This window comes from Corvus kubaryi, unplaced genomic scaffold, assembly GCF_017639235.1.
Source record: "Corvus kubaryi isolate FWS band 111438036 unplaced genomic scaffold, C.kubaryi_AGA036_p1.0 78, whole genome shotgun sequence".
Taxonomy (NCBI): domain Eukaryota; kingdom Metazoa; phylum Chordata; class Aves; order Passeriformes; family Corvidae; genus Corvus; species Corvus kubaryi.
Genome location: NW_024582065.1, coordinates 3176339 through 3193564, shown reverse-complemented (window position 1 = coordinate 3193564; position 17226 = coordinate 3176339). Strand labels below are relative to the sequence as shown.

Genomic DNA, 17226 nt, shown 5'->3' with positions numbered 1-17226 from the left:
CTTTTCCTTTCCCCTTTTCCTTTCCCCTTTTCCTTTCCCCTTTTCCTTTCCCCTTTTCCTTTCCCCTTTTCCTTTCCCCTTTTCCTTTCCCCTTTTCCTTTCCCCTTTTCCCTTTCCCCTTTTCCCTTTCCCTATCCCTTCCCCCAGCAGGTTCCTGAGCATTTGATGGGTTTTGCATCACCTATTGAAAACGTGTGTTCCTCATTTCATGCTCTGCATTGGAGCAGTCTGTGGTCTCCAGGACAAAAAGGACTATTCTGGGGTACAGCTGCAGCTGTGAGCAGACACTGCAGGCTGGCAGTAGTAGCCAGAGGCAGGGATTTGGCCACTGGACTATGGCTGGGCTTTGCCCAGTGTTTCCTGAAGCCAGTAACACCATGAGGAGCACTGACCCCATTGCAGCCCCATTTTTGGAAGTCATGAACCTGCTTGGGAGATGGCAGAGAGACCCCTTCTCCTGTGACCCCATGGGGCTGCACAGCAGACTGGGGAATGTCAGGGCTTGGGGCTTGCTCTGGGAGCAGGGAGAAGCCAAGGGAACCGTGTCCTTCACACACCAGCGGTGCCACGGCTCCAGTGCCACGGGCAGCATCCGGGCAGCATCTCGTGGTCAGCCCAGGGCTGACGTGCAGCTGGAGGTCTGGAGGCTCAGGCTCGAAGGAATTCACTGCCTGGGGAAGAGGCAAGTCCCCGGTTTAACCATTTCCCGAAATCCCTCCGTGTGGCCTCTCTGCCTGCAGCGCTTTTCCACTGCTCACCTGCCCCAGCCGCCACCAACCTGCATAAGGAAGCACTTGCATAATGCAGCAAGTCTTGCCGCCTTCTGCTCTTGGTGCTTTTCCCACTTTGTTTAGAAAAGAATCGTTCATTTGGAAGGGATCTGCATCCCAGGAGCAGCAGGGATCAGCAGTGTGGGCAGTGGATGCACTCACAGGCAGCGAGAGCAGATGCAAAGCCCGACCAGGGTTGCAAAAGAGAACGAGTGAGAGTTACAGTCCGCTGTTTGGAGCCCCACTGGGTCCCTGGGGGCCTTGCTGTGCCCAGGAAGGGGACACAGGGTTCACTCCCAGTTCCTGGCCTTTCCAGGGAAATGCTCTTTCAGTCCCTGATATATGGGGAAGAAAAATGCTTGTAAACATTGAAACCAGGGTGGCCTGGCAGATCTTGTGAAGCCACCCACACCTGAAAATGAACAGTGTGAGGAAAAAACAATGGTAGAAATAGGAAATAATCTTCCAGTGCATCCTGGGGAGAAAACAAAGGACTCTCTGGATTTAATTAGAGGTGACAATGACAAGCTGATGATGTTATCCATCATGTGTGAGTATGGGGACCCTACATGACAAGGAAGGATGGAGAGGTTGTCCAGCCTGGGACCCCGCTCACCCTGACCCATGGGCAAGGTGGCGTGTCCCAAGGGGCTGCCCCATGCTGGTAGTGAGGCATCCAGCTGGCAGGGTTGGGAAGATCTCAGCCATCCCATGGGAAAGGGGGGTGTGGGTGTGTTAGAGCAGAGAGTGAGCCAGCTGCCGTGGGAGGTGGGTGTGATCTGGGGGGTTGTGGAGCCACCCTTGTGGGGCCAAAGTGTTCTGGAAGCAGGGGAGTGAGCACTGAGATGCTGCCAGGGGTTGGATAAGCAGGGAAGGGCTCTGGGTGCTCTTTGTGGGACCCAGTGCAGGCACTGGGGGGGACACTGGGGGCTGTGCAGGGTCTGCAGAGCCACTTCCTTTGACAAAGCAAAGTCACAGGGAGTATCTTCAGAGTCCCCTTTTATAGAGCGTTATCAGAGGTCTCTAAGAACTCTTTTTTTCTTAATACCTCAGGCTTGCAAGTGTGTAAATACCTCATCTGAAGCTGAGGTGAGATCCTGCCTGTCCAACCTGCGGGCAGCAGAGGTGATCTGCCTCCAGATTCTGCCTGCTGGTACCTTTGGGATCATGCCCAGGGCAGAGGGGCTGTGGCAGACCAGAGATCACACGTGCCACCAGTCAGTCAGGAGTGCTGTGGTGCAGCTCTCTGGTCACACCTTGATGTTGGATGTCAGGGTTGTGTTTAATTGTTTGGTTAATCAGCTGGGAGCAGCGGGCACAACGTCATCAGGGAGAGGGGGGTGTGAAGAGGGGCAGTGGCACTGTGGACATAAAGGGACTCTTCTCCAGGAGCTGTGATGACAGGACAAGGAGTAATGAGTACAGATTGGAACTGGGGAAATTTAGATTAGACATTGAGAATAAATTTTTTACTGTGAGGGTGTGAGGCACTGGCACAGGTTGCCCAGGGAGGCTGTGGCTGCCCCATCCCTGGACATGTTCAAAGCAAGGTTGGATGGGGCTTGGAGCAACCTAATGAGTCTGATGGGAGACACCCCTGCCCGTGGCAGGGGGTTGGAATGGGATGATCTGTAAGGTCCCTTTCCAGCCCCTTCACATGCTACAAACAGGAGATTAAAAGGGCTCAGGGAGCCTCGCGCTCGGGAGTTTATCAAGCCCTGGCACCCAGGGGATGTTACACATCCTCGCTGCCGCGCTCCCTCCCGTCCCCGAGGCGCGCGTGGCCGGGATGAGGACGGACGGACGGACGGACGGACGGGCGAGAGCCCGCGGGTGGCGCGGAGGGGCCGCGGGGCGGGGGCGGCGGGATGTGCCGCATCCCGGGATGTGCCGGCATCCAGCGCCGTCCTGCCGCGGTGCCACGAGAGGGCAGCAGGGCCCCACGGACCGGCGCGGCCACAACTGCCCCGCCGAGCCGGGACCCGCCCCGCAGCGCCCATCCCGAGCTCCGCGCCCGCAGCCTGCATCCCCGGCCACGCTGAGCACCTGCCTTCGCCCAGGGGATGGCGTTCCCACGCGGGATTCGGGCCGCGGGATGGCTGCGTGTCCCAAAAGTCGCGTAGCGGTTCCTCGGGAGCTGTCAATCCCTTGCCCAGCCGACGCGGAGCTCCGAGACTGGGGTTTTGGTGGTTGGTTGATGGTTTGGCTGGGGCGGTGTTTCCCCCTCAGCCAGGGCTGGAGTCACAGAGTGGTTTGAGTTGGAAGGGACCTTAAAGATCATCTCGTTCCAGCCCCTGCCATGGGCAGGGACAGCTTCCACCATCTCAGGCTGCTCCAAGCCCTGTCCCACCTGGCCTTGGGCACTGCCAGGGATGGGGCAGCCACAGCTTCTCTGGGCACCCTGTGCCAGGGCCTGCCCACCCTCACAGGGAAGAATTTCTTCCTAATGTCCCATCTGACCCTACTCTCTGCCAGCCATTCCCTCTTGTCCTGTCCTATCCTTCCTGCACACATGGATGGATGTGCCAGACTGACTGCCCTGGATGCTACCCACGCCTTCCTCGCAGCCCCAGCAGGGTTTGCCCATCACTAACAGTGGGCAGCATTAAATCTGTCCAAGCTCTTCACAGAGACCTGGTGGCTACTGCACTGACAATGACTCAGTGCAGGAGAAATTCCCAGGCAGACACATCCATTGATTTCCTTCCTAACTCCCTCTGGATGGATTTGCCAGCAAAAAGGGTATTATTCCACCAGGTGATAAACGGGCAGCCTGTGTCAGCAGATGTGTCCTGGCCACAAGTCCCCACTGTCCTGTGTGTGGTGGCACTAGGTGTGTCCACTGAAGGGTGGTGTACAGGGAAGGTGGACCAGAATTCCCTCTTCTGTGCACAAAATGCAAATCCCAGGACCTAAATCACGCTCTGCTGAGCAGCCTGTTGGTTTTGGTGGGGTTAACCTGGTGAGCCTGTAGGAATCCCTACCTGGGTCTGTTCCTGCTGTTCCCTCTGGAGTACCTTCTCCTCTCCTTGTTCCAAGCATTTCTGCTCCTCAGGAGATATCACATCCTACCCCGATATGGCTGCATTCTTGTGGCAAGTGGAGTGATTCCCAGTTTTGGGATGACTTGGGAATCTTTTGGAAGGGGTGCTGTATGAAATGCTGGTCCAGTAGGAAACCCATCTTCTCCTGGGAGCTCTCAAGGCAGGACAGCACTCCAGTACAAAGCAATTAGGCATTGTACTGTTGTTTTTGTCATAGTGGTGGTGTTGTTACCCTGCTCCCTCATGTCCAGGCACCAGCAGGTGCTGCTGGTAGTGCTGGAAGCATTTCCCCACACCAGCAACTGCTGCATCCCGAGCAGGGACCGCTTTGTGCAGGCACTCACCTCGTGCTGTGGGATTGTAAAATCCCAGTGGAGCCCAGAAACAGAGCCAGGCACCCCAGCAGGCAAACGGTCCCTCTGCACACCCTGTGCTGCTCATCCTCCCTTTCTCACACAAGGCCTGATGCCTGGTGTGAGGCTGTTATTTTATTTGTTTTGTGGTGGTGTTGGGTTTTCTTTTTTGTTTAAATCCATATTTCAGACAAACAAGCTAATAACTCCCACGAGTTTCCATGATGCGTCCAACTGCACCCGAGGCTCTCTGCTCCCAAACAGATGTTGCCAGGGTTCAGCTGTGTTGCCAGCAGTGTTAGTGACAGCATGTTCAGATTCAGGGGCTGATAAGGGTTCCCTGTGTCCTCACTGCTGCATCTGAGTCTCCTCCTCTTCCCAGAAAGGACTTTGGAAGCACCCTGGCAGTGGCCACCTGTAAAGCCCTTTCCCAGGAGTGAAGCAGAGGCTTTGCAGGAGTGCCCTGGGATGTTACCCTGTTCTGTATAGGTAATAAAAGCCAGGCTGAACCTACAAGAAGTTACGGGGCTTCTCCAGTTCACTGCTGAGCCCTCTCCTTGCATGCAGGGAGCTGAAGAGATAACCAAAATCCATGTCAGACGTAGGGCAGGGGGAAATTGAGGGACCCCAATCCATCCCCCCAGGCTACAGTTGCAATGGCAGCTACAGGAATATGTTTTAGAGGGAAAATATCTCTCAGATCTGAAAACCTCCTCTGTGAGATGCCCTGAGTGCTGGGTGGGGGATGTGGGTGGGATGAGAAGGAAGCACCGTGTCCAGCCAGGTAATCTCCAGCTTTCTAGGGATGAGGCACCTGAGCAAGCAGATGAGGAGCAGCATCTCCTCCTCGCTGCCTGTCTCTGGCTCTGGAGGAGCTGGTTCACAAGCAGGGTGTGCTGCTGGTGCTCCCACATGGGTTCCAATAGCAGAAACTGAGGGATTATTTTGTTAGGGCTGTACTTAAGCACCCCAAGCCCATTCCACAAAAGCTACCAGGAACTGCTACCCAGTGCTGATGACTTCCAAGTGTTTGTCTGGATGAGAGCTGGCAATTTGACAATGAAGCCAGTTCTCCTCTGCTGAGCCACGTCCTATTTCATTTTCGTCCTTTGGAGCTGTAACCCAGAGCCCTCGTACAAGGGAACACCATGGATCCCTTGCCAGTCTGCAAAGGAATCCTTTTCCCCAGTGCAGCTGGGATCTGTTCTAAAGAGGATTAACTGCAGACAGCCACTTCCCCCTCAGCCATGAAGTCTGCTCTGCTCACAGGTCTGCCATGAGTCACCCGGCTCCGTGGTTAATCTGTCACTGAGCCCGTGGCTGCTGGGGAACGGGAGCTGTTCTGCTCAGTTTTCTACCTTACCTCATTTTCAGAACTCTGGGCTTTCTCCTGTGCAGCTCCACCTGGACACTGCTGCTCCTGAAATGGCTTTGCTCCTCCTGGTTGGATTATAGTGGTCTATAATTCTTAGCTATAAAGCCAATAATTCAGAAGGAAGGTTTGATATCCTGTTGCCAGTCACGAGATAAGTGATTCCACTGTCTTTTCAGCCCTTTGTTCATGTCCTCCCTTAAAGCACGGCTCCAAAACTTCCTTCCCCATGGAGAATCTCTAAAGCTGTTTCAGCTCTGGTGAAGAAGCTTTGCAGCCCAGAACCGTAATTTTCTCCTTTCCCTTCTACATGTACTTTAGTAGTGATGGTAAAAGATGTTACCCTTATTCACAAGTGAGAAGGGACTCATGGTATCCCCCTATAAATCCCTTCTTTATCTGCCACTCTATTTTTCAAGGCTTCATGGTTTTCCCTTATGAGATTTGAAGTTGCCTGGAGCTGATCTTCTAGAAAATAATCTCTCCAAGAAGCAGCTCCAACTCCTGTTTCCCATGTTTGTGTACACCAGTGTCTCCCTAGATGTTGAAACATCTCCCTACAGCCTTGCTTTAATTTATCTTAGCAACTGTCCCCCTTCTATTGCACTAAAACATGGGTTGGTTGGAATTTGCTCATTCTTCCTGTGACAGTTTTGATCCTGCGCACAGAAGTGTTCCCTGACAGCCAGACAGCAGAGAAGGTCTATCCCTACCCTCAAGGGCTCTGGGAATCATGAATGAATACTGTTTACTTGTATTTCCAAATGGCTTGTGCCTTGCCAGATCAGCTGCATGTCACTGCAAGCCGAGCGTGTTGAGACAACCCTCACTCCTCTTCAGCTCCTTCTCGGGACTGGGAATTTGTTGCTGGAGGCCACAGCCATAAGATGGAGAAAGCCTTTTCTTCTGTAGGTCTGTCACCGGGTTATAAAAGTTGGGCCTTCTTGGATGAACCCAGCTACAGACAAAGAATTTAAGTGGAAGTGTACAGGACAGACACTGGGGTTGTGTCTGCTTTGCTCAAGTGTGACACTTCCCTTGGCCTTAGCAAGTGTTTGGATGAACACAGAACAAAGCAAAGGCTCTGCAGGTTTATTGCCTTGTGCTTAAGACCACCAGGAGGTTTCCCAGCAGGTTTCAAAGGCTTGAATGTTTCCTGAAAGCAGTGTTGGCAGTTTGGCTTTGGTAGTGCCTCCGTCTATTCTCCATGCAGTGAGTTTGTTCTCATACCTGCTTTCCCCCACTGCCAAGGGCCTCCATCCCTCCACGTAGTCTTTTTGAAGCCTCTTTGGATCCATTTCAGTGCTCTGGATAATGTGTCACCCACAAGAGTGACCTGACGACCACAAGGACTAGAGGGGGCTGGTGTTAGGGTGGGGATAAAGGCACTCAGCTCCTTGGCCTGGTCCTTTTGGGGATGTTTCTCTTTGGCAGGGAAGATACAATGAGGTGATTTTGTCTCATTTTGGAGCACAGAAAGTGGATATGCAAGTTAGGAAAAAGAAGAATATGAGTTAGAAAAGAGAAGAACAACAATCAGTTCTGTCAGTTCAGACATGCTTGTCTGGAAATGCTCACACTTCCGAGCAGTGACCCGCAGGCCCTGTTTTCCTCCTTTTCTCCTTGACCTTTCTGTTTTCCTGCTCCCACCTGGCCTACACCTTCAGCAGCTGCATTTCTCCTGGCTGCAGCACAGTTTGGCTTTGGGAAGAGGCCTGTGCTGAGATTTGTTTAATACTGTTTGGTTTCTTCCCTCTCCCTAACCCAGAAACAACGGAGCTTGGGAACAAGAAGGAGCTGAAATCCATGCCCTTCATCACGTACCTGTCAGGCCTGCTGACAGCACAGATGCTGTCAGATGACCACCTCATCTCGGGTGTGGAGATTCACTGCGAGGAGAAAGGGCGCTGCCCGTCCACCTGCCATCTGTGCCGGCGGCCCGGCAAGGAGCAGCTCAGCCCGACCCCGGTTCTGCTGGAGATCAACAGGGTGGTGCCTCTGTACGCTCTGATCCAGGACAACGACACCAGGGAGGTGAGTGAGCCTGTGACGGGCCAGCCCCTCCTCAGTGACCTCGCTCAGTCCCCTCTCAGGTCCCCTCCGCAGTCGCTGCAGGTTCCCTGGAGCCAGGCGGTGTTTTCATGGGTGTTTGGAGCAGAGTGCTGTGGGATGGTGCCAGAGGTGGAGCGGGCAGGTCCCACCAGCCACAGCCCTCTCAGACCTGCATCTCCTGCCTTCAGCATGGTCAAGGCAATGCCGTAAGCAGCCAAGGCCACGGTCACTCCCAGCGTCCATGCTGGTGCGCAGGATGTGTCCTGTGGAGAGGTCTCAGGAGCCGAGCATCAGCTCGGTCATTCACTCCTGGCTCCAAGATCTCGGACATACCTGTGTGGGGGTGGCCAAAGCCCTCCAGGGCTCCAGCGTGGCTTTGCAAAGGTGCAGAGGGAGGGAAGAGCCATCCCCTTGGGACAGTCCCACAGCCACAGGAGGTCACTGTTACTCCAGGAGGGACCAAGCAGGCTGGAGGTCACCCATCCCTGGGGCTGGGCTCCTGCAAGAGCTTCAGTGTAAATCCTGTGGAGATTGAGTTCCCACCTTCTCGGTTCGCTGCCACTCCCACCCCCCTCCGCAGCCCTCTGACCCCAACTTCAAGTCCAAAAATGACAGACCTGCTTAAAGTCACTTATTAGCACTGAGCCTGCACTTGATTAGGATGTCTGGAGTGAGCCAGCACGCAGCAGCTGTGGGTGGGACGCAGAGGGCTGCAGGTCAGGAAGTGATCCTGGCACGTGGAGGTGTGACCACCAGGAATGATGCTTCATCCCCTTCCCACGTCCATGGGGAGAAGAGCCCTCATGCTTCTCCCAGTACTGTCACTCCTTACCTCTTGATCTGGTTCCTGCCTTCCCATCTATCAACCCTCTCGGTTCTTGCATGAAACCATGCCTGACTTTCACTTCTCAGTTCCCCTCTCTTTCCAGGTCTTTTCCTTTCTCCCACTATGTTTTCTTCCTGCATTCTTTCCCCACCCCCGCCTGCTCTTCCCGCTGGACAATTCTTGTGTAGAGGCTGACCTGCTGCTGCCAGCATGTCCAGGGCAGTGCTGGGATGAGGCATAACAGGTACAGAGAGAGCAGTGGGAAAGCTGCTTTCCTTCAAGCAAGGAAGATGTGCTTCCCAGCAGCAATCTGCAAGAAGACATTCTTTTTGGGATACAAGAGGTAGGTTAGCCAGCAAGGAGGGGTAACAGTGAAGAGCCCATCAGGATCTGAAGGATCTCCATGGACCCTGCTCACCACCAGGTCCCCTGCATAGCCCTGTGCCCAGGTGGCAATGCCACCCTGCCTCGCTGGGCCTGGCTTCAAACTCCCCCCTTCTTGCTCCTCCTCCTTCTCCTCCTCCTCCTCCTCCTCCTCCTCCTCACCTGTCCCCCCCAGTCCTGTTGACACTGCTGGGCTCGCTTGGGGTGCCTCCTTGTCTTGGGGAACTGTAGTCTGTTCCACCAGCAGCCTCCCTTCCTCCCTCCTTCCCTCCCTTCCCTGCTCCCCTGGCTCCAGCGAGGGCTGGCCCCATCAGCTGCAGCTGGAGCTCGGCCCGCATTGTGCTTTCTGCTGAGGCGCTGGGAAAACCGGCAAACAAACAAAACTCCAACAAAGCAACCAAACCAGAGACACCCCAGCAATCTTCCAGGGGGCTGTGCTCCCTGCACCTCTCTTCCTCTTCCTCCTCCACCTTCCACCTGCTCGCCCAGGGCTGGAGGGGCATCCCCTGGGAGCCTGTCCCTGTGTGAGAGGGCTGTGTGTGAGCCTGCTCCCCCCTCACCCCAGGGAGCTGCCCATGGGCTGGGCTGGGATTAGAGGTGACAGGGCAGCTGCAGGGTGGGGGATGCTGCCAGAGCAGGCATTTAGGGAGCTGGCAGTGAGCAGCACATGCCAGGACAGGTGACTTTGTGCCATCCACAGTGAAGGTCCTGGGGTGGGCAGCAGGTGGGGTCACGCTGTCTTCTCTGACCACCCCCTCCTTAGCTGGGTGTGATTGTTTTGGCTGTGGGCTTCTCTTGACAGCAGGCCCTCTCATCCCCTTCCTCTCTACAGCCCATCCGAGACCATCCCCATCCTTGCTGCAGCAGGACACAGGGAGTGCTTTCTGCCTTCCCTGCCCCTACTTCTCTTTCCGAGTCATTCCCATTCTCTCAGTATGAATCCCTCGTGTTGCATCAGCTCCATCACTTTCCTTTCCCCTTCTTGCTCACTTCTGATGGGCTGTCCTGCTCCCTCCACCCCTTTGCCCCAGCTTGTTTCTCCCCCTTCTCTCCACCAGCCTCTCTCCTGCAGGATTTTTATTCTCTCCCTCTCCTTCTCTTGCTGTCCTTGGCACCACAGGGAGGGACAAGTCCCGGTTCCTGAAGGCTGAAACCCACCACTGCTGAGGAACTTGCTGCCGCCTCGGCACAAACCGTGGCTCTCCACACTGGAGGTTTTTTGGAGCAGAGCTGTACTTGCCTCTCTGGGGGCAGTGGAGCTCGTGGGAGCCGTGTCCCTGCCCTGGAGGGGAGGCTTTGGTGTGGGGTTGGTGCCGCCTGTGTGAGAAGGTGTCACCAGCCTCTTGTGGCATCATGAACTCGAGCACAAGGGATGCTCATGGGGGGCAGGGACATCGTCTTTCCCTCGCCTTCCCCTGTGGGCAGGGAGGGTTACCATGAAAGGGAAAGGGATTTAGGGGTGGTAAGGAGCTGCCACCACCTCGGGGACATCAGCCTGTCACCAAGACCCAGCAGAGAGCCGGAATGCCACCAGTTTAAATTGTGACCATGCTCTGTGCACTGAGAGAGGCTCCCACAAGGCATGTGCCACCAGGAGCATCTCATGTACCATCTGGATGATGAAATACCCATTTTCAGCACCAAACAGGAGGCCAGGGGTGTCCCAGGCACTGCAGAGTGGTGTTCTCCTGTGCTATAAAGAGGATTTTCACATGCCTGGGCTGAACCAAGTCCAGCATCTCCAATCCTGAGTGCTCCATCGCCTGCTTTTCTCCCTTCATCTAGATGAACCTCAATCAATACAGCAAGTACCGTAGAGGAACTGCAGGCACATCCCAATTCTCCTGTAGTGTTAAAGAAACAATAATTGTAAACACGGTTCTCTTTGCATATGTGTCCACAAAGATAATGCTGTGGTCGTTAGCAAGGTGGATATTGACTTCTATAAACTTGGCTGAAAGTTTTCCTGTATAAGCTGAGCAGCAAAGATGAAGCACAACACAGGTAAAGACATTTTGCCCTCTTCAGGATGTGTATTTTTTTAAATAGGTTAGTCCTTTCATCTGCCTTAGTGCAGTGAGTTATGCACTTTTTAAAATTTACAGCTACTGCCTGGTCCAAGGCCGTGTTCTCGGTTGCTGATGACCTTGCCAGACTCTTAAGTGCTGGGGTTTCAGTTTCCATGCTGGGTGTCTGCTGTGGGCTGATTTGTGATTTTTCTTTGTGTGTATGTTTCACTTCAGCTAAAACTGACCATTTCCAAGCGGGAGATGAGGTGAAAATATATTACTTTGCCCACATGAAATGAGTTAGAAAACTCTTTATTTCCATGTCAGTGGGAATTGCTGTTTTCTTCTTGCTTTGAAGCAAGGGCCTGAAATGTAAAGGGCTCCAGGAGTTTTGCCTTTTGCTGTCCAGGGAGCATTTGTCCAGAGGAAATGTCCTCAAGGAAGCTCTCAGCTGTGTGTGTTCTGTCCTCCCAGCCCAGCTCCAGCACAGCTCCAGCTCCCAGCAGTGGGGAGAAACAATCTCAGTATCAGGAAAAGTATCAGGCCCCTCTTTTCCTTCTTGTATGCGATGAGAGCTATGGATTGAGCTCCTGCTAGGAGTTTCTTTGTTTCCCCCTGGGGTTTAATAGTGTTGGCCAGAGAACTTGCACAGTCACAGGTCACTGCAGCTTGTCTGGGGACTGTGGCAGTGCTGGAGCTTGCCAGGGTGAAGGAGGTGTGTTTGGAGGTCCAAGCAGTTTTTGAAGGGCTTTGTAGAATGTCTTTTCCATAGCTGTCACAGCTGGTGTGGCTGTGGGTGGCAGGTTTTACAGGAAGGACTGCTTGCTGGAGCAGAGGCAGTGCTGGAGTCCCCTCTGCACCAGTCCCAGTCACCTGGTGAGATCCAACTAATCCAAGTATTTTATAGGACCACTGCTGTTGTAGCTCCAGTGCTCCTCAGTTGGAATGTTCACACTGGGAGTTCAAAAGGTGTAAAGAGACAGAAAAGCTGTGACCTTGTCTGTCACCTTCCAGGGACTTCTCTGGATCTCTCTGGATCCTGCATCAGTTTTTATCGATGCCAACATCTCTCTTCTCCTTCCTTTGTGCTTTGCAGCAGGGCAGATACCACAGTGGTCCCTCCATATAAAGCTGGAGGAGATTCTCCACTGCAGGGCTGTGGAGGAAACCTCTGCCAGTGTCAGTGGCTGGCCAGGCCCAACAGCAAACACCTTCTATCTGTGGTGGGGTCTTCTGCTGGCAAAATACTCCCAACACCTCGAGGGCTGGATGCATGTGGTGGGAGACAAGAGAGATGTGGTGACCCCAGGTGCTTTGTCTCTAGGGAATATCCTGGAGTCAGAGAAGAGAAGAGCTGCTCCTCACCCCAATTAGAGTCCCTCAGGTGACTTTCCTCTTCCACCTTAAACGTACTTGTGCCTTCCCTCTCCCCATGGGATGGGGAACATCTTTTTCACTGCCCAGCACAGCTCTGGACTTCACCCAGAGGCACAGGCTGAGAGTGAGAGCACAGGCCTGTATGATCTGCGGGATCTGCAAACCATCTTGTCCCTTGCAGGAAGGCAGGGAATGCCCAGCTTCCCCCATCCCCTCCCAGGAGCATCTGCGACAGGGATGCAGGTGTGCATGTCCGGAGCCACAGGGCAGGCTGGCCCGTGGAGGGGAGAAAAGGGAAGGCGTGTTGGGCAGTGTGGTCCCTCCTGCTCGTGGTCTGTTCAGTTTTCCCCCAAAAAACCCTGAAACAAGCTTCTGTGGAGCAGCTCAGCCAGCTGCAGAAGTGCTTAGAGGGTGGCGTGGTGAGGGGGGTGTGGAGAAGGGAGGCAGGAGAGATCAGTCTCGGTCCTACTGGGAAATGGACTCAAACTCCTGCTGTGTGTATTTAAGGAGACAAATGAATGTGGAGCCTGGATTTTTAGAAGAACCCTAGGACCTTGCTTTGATTTGAAAATTGAGTAATCTCAGCATTTGCTGCAGCCATGGCCTCCTCCTCATGGCGCACATGGCCCACCCCATGGTGTGGGGGCTTGCTGGGGGGCACGTCCCTGTGCTGCTGGTCCCATTGGTCTCAGCAGGAGCCCAGAGCATGGCTGGGACCCTGGCAGGGCCCTTGGAGAGAGCTTCTTCCCATGCTGGAGGTCACCAGCTCAGATGACAACTGAGGTTGGAGCAAAATTCCCCATCTTTTCTCCCCACCCCTTGCCAAGGAGCCATCTCCTTCAGAGCAGAGCATGGCCACCGCTGTCCCCTTCAGCTTCCCCAGGCTGGCAGGGTGTTTTTAGCCAGGGTGAAAGGTGTCCCCGAGGCCATGGGCTCAGTTTGACCCTGATCTAGCACCGATGGCAGAGCTGCTGGAAGACAACAACCCTCCCTGCACACACACAGCCTCCCCAAAGCAGCTCCTGAAGGCTTGGGGAGCCAGAGCCAGGGATTTCTTCTTCCACTGCCAAAGCCGACAGGGAGCCTGAACCGATGGGGACAGCGTTTTTGTGGTTGAGATGAGATTTTGGTTTGGTCTGGGGTGTGTTTCTTTGTATTTGTTGTTGCATTGTTTTAATACCTGCTAATTGGCCCTTGTCCTCCTCCTCTGGCCCTGGAGCATCGTGCAGCAGCTCCAGCCCACGTCCAGCTCGTGTTTCCAGGGGAAGAATGGCCGCATTGTCGCGCCCGGCTCGGGCTGTAACGGGGAGCTTTGTGCCGAGGTGTGAAAGCGCAGCCGGCTCCCGGGGCTCGCTGCAGCGCAGAGGGCTTTGATTTCCCCTGCTGCCAGCTCTTACAGTGTCCTCTGCCGCTCCCTCGGATCCCATAAATAGCAGACACCAGGATGCTGCCCACCCTGGGTCCCGTCCAGCACCCTGACCTTTCCAGCAGACCATTGATGTCCCTTGCCAGGATGAAGTGCTGGTGATGCTGCTCCTGGGGGGGGAGGCAGCCGGAGGCAGGGAGGGTGTGAACACCACAGGAGGAGATCCCCTGCCAACAGCAGGAGGGAAACTTCTTCCTCCTTTGCTGTGAACCTGGAGCAGCCTTTTGGACACGAACTGCGTGATCCTGGACAGAGTCTCTGGCCTGGGAAATCCTTAGCTTTCCTCCCCTTTTTTGTTCCCCCCCACCCCCTTCCAGAGATGTCTAGACTAAGGAGCAGCATTTATCTCCTGTGAACAGCACTGAGCATTGCTGGAAGGGTGTGGAAGGCCTTTTCTCCAGCCACCCTGCCGCCATGGTAGCATCCTGTTCAGGCTGTGAAATCCCTTCTTGAACCTACATCCTCCTCCGGTGGCTCCTGCCTGTGCCTGAGGGTGGCGTGCAGGCCCCATCTCCATCCTGCAGGCAGGAAGGGACAGGATGTCTCCCTTTTCTGCTGTGTCCCTGGACATGGGATGGAGCCTGTCTGCTGGCATGGCTCAGCCTGCTTCCACTCTTCCTTCTCTCCTTCTGCATTAAGAAGAACACAAAAGCAAACAAGGACTGGGAAATCCAGTGCAAAATCCAAAATGAACCAAAGTTCCAGCTTCTATATCATCTCCTTTATCCACAGCACATCTCTGTCCAGCCTACATGTTCACCTGTGGTTGTTTTTTTTATCTCCCTGTATTTCCTTTTCAATTTTTCCGGAAACAGAGATGTGCATCCTAGACTCAATGAGCCAGATCTTCGTATCACTGTCAGCCATGGAGAAGACCAGATATTCACAGATGAGCACCCAGTATCCCATCTGCAAACACCAGCCTCGTGGTGTGTGTGGAGTCCTGCAAATGCTGATCTGAAAGGTTCCTTCATGTCCTATCCCTATCCTCTCCTGGGATGGCAACAGAAAACCCACGGTCAGAAATAACTTAATGCTTCTCCTTCCATCAGCCAGGTCTAACAGAGGACAAAGGAAGTGTTCTTCTCTATTCTGTTGCAGAGTGTCTCAGCTATAAAATGGGGCCAAATGGCCTCCCCCTGAGCACAAATAACAACAGGAGAAAGATCCATATGCAATCGAGTGTAGGATAAATGTGCTTAGCTGATCGTTCGTTTCCCTAATATTTTTTTTATGAATAGGCTTAGCTTATGGTAAGATGGGACTTTATGGTCCTGTAAGTCTTGCTTGTGTCAAAACAAATGAACTAGCCATCCTAGGGGGGAACTATCAATCCAATATATGTGTGTGCATGGGTGTGGGGAATCAGACCTATTATACCTTTAAGAGCAAATTAGATGCTGTTCCTATGATTCATAAAGCTATATATCTAATGGCATGACTCGTCATCTAGAAAATAAACGTTTCCAGCCAGTTTCTCATCTCATAAATTTCCCCTCTGGCACTGAAGGACATAAACTAAATGGGCTGACTCACAGGGAAACAATACAATTTGGATACTTTTAAATGAAAGATAAAATTGCCTTAGGGCACAGAGGAGTGTTGGGGTCCTGGGGAGTGGTTGGCAAGCACAGGACGGTGCATTGGGGGCCACTGCCCATCCCAGCAGGTCCAGCTGCTCCTGGGAAGCCCTCCATGATTCCAGACCCTCTTGGGCCTGTGAAAACATGACCACCATGATGAAGCATCCAAAATGGAAGGGGTCATGTTTGAGATGGACTTGTGCAGGTGCTGTCTCCTGGCAGGGAGGAGAGCATTCACTGAGCGTTTCTGAGCATGGCAGGGAAGGACAGGAGATGCGGAGAGCCCAGCCCAAGGCAGGAGGAGAAGGTGGTCCTCAGCCACTAGCAATCAGGAAGGTCCCTGTGCATTCACTCCCGCCTGAAGCTCTCCCAAAGGCTGCAGCTTCCCATGGGATGGATCTCAGCACCTTCACTGCATCCTTATCCATCGCTCCCTGTCTTCCTGTGCCATTGGGCTCCTTGTTTGGGTGGCAGCTGCCATTCCCTTCTTTCTGCGTGATCTTACCCATTTCTGCTCCCCATTAATTTGCTCTTGATGCTTCCCCACCCTTCAACGTGCACTCCCCAGCACCAATGGGAAAATTCCAGAAGCCACTGGCTTGAAATTCCACTGGAAAGAAAGAGAAGTCACAGAATCATTTAGGTTGGAAAAGACCTTCAAGACTGAGTGCAACCTTTAACTAGTCACACTCTTGTCACACCACAGCACTAGTGACACATTCAGTTGTTTCTTGAACACCTCCAGGGATGGGGACTCCACCACCTACCTGAGCAGCCCCTTCCAAGGCCTGACCACCCTTTCAGTGAAGAAATTCCTCCTGATGCCCAATCTGAGCCTCTCCTGGCCCAGCCTGAGGCCGTTCCCTCTCCTCCTGTCCCTGTTCCCTGGGAGCAGAGCCCAACCCCCCCGGCTGCCCCCTCCTGTCAGGGACTTGTGCAGAGCCACAAGGTCCCCCCTGAGCCTCCTTTGCTCCAGGCTGAGCCCCTTTCCCAGCTCCCTCAGCCTCTCCTCACATGACTGACACTCCAGCCCCTTCCCCAGCTCCGTTCCTTTCTCTGGACACACTCCAGCCCCTCAATGTCCTTCTTGTCATGAGAGGCCCAGAACTGGACGCAGCGCCCGAGGTGTGGTCCCACCAGTGCCCAGCACCAAGGGACAAACCAGGGCCAAGCCCTGGCTGCCTGACTCTCCCAGCCTGGCCTTGACATGAGTCAGGACGGAGGCAGGAGCCGGCTCAGGCGGCCGTGCTCCCGGTAACCTGGTGAGGGGGTGGAGGTGTGCTCGCCGTAATGAACGCAGCATCCATCCCCTAACCTCGTTTGTGTGAAGGGTGACACAAGGCAGATGACAGCTGGGTACCTGCAGGATCTAATTAAAACGTATGCGAGGCTGGGCAGGCGGAGCAGAGGGGATTGCTCATGCAGCTCATGCTTAACAGCAGGAAAAAGAAAAACAAAGAATTGACTACTGGATTTACTAAAGGGCACGGATGGGGCGGGTGGGGTTTCTTCCCCAGGTTGGGGATGTGCAGGGAAGAGCTGGGTTAGGGGACAGGGAGAGGGTGTGCAGAGAGACAGGGGTTGGGGCTGAGGGACAGTGGAGCAGTGTGACAGTGCAGCTCTTCCCGCGATCACCCACATCTGTCTTCGCCCCCAGCGCCTGTCTGTGCACACAGGTACCCTCAGCAGAGGGTATTTATCTTGCTTCCCAGGGAGAGCACATGCTTCCCCATCCATCTGCACACATCCTTTGCTGTTCCTCTCCCGCACGGACCCGCCGCTCTCTCTCTGCAGACGTGTGCCTGCATCCATTTATCTGGGTGTCAGATAAACTCCTCTCTTCGTCCCTCTCTCCGATTACTTTGGATGCCCTTTCCAGCCAAGCACTTCAATTACATTCTAAAGAACAGAATAAAAGAACATCACATTTTCTCTCTTTCACGTGTTCGTTCCTTTCTTGGGGTTTTTTTGGGGTTTTTTTTTTCCATTTTTTCCATCTGGAGCAGTCCCATTTTGTTAATGCCTGGAAG

At 53.9% G+C, this 17226-nt stretch overlaps 1 protein-coding gene across 1 annotated transcript in view; it reads left to right on the top strand.

The window, feature by feature from the left end:
• The window catches only part of ASTN2 (astrotactin 2), a gene marked incomplete at its 5' end in the record, with an annotated part of 241726 nt that overhangs the window by 139282 nt on the left and 85218 nt on the right, over positions 1–17226 (top strand). Inside the window, one exon of the mRNA XM_042052782.1 lies at positions 7308–7573. Coding sequence (XP_041908716.1) covers positions 7308–7573 — 266 coding nt within the window. The remainder of the gene's footprint in view (positions 1–7307; positions 7574–17226) is intronic.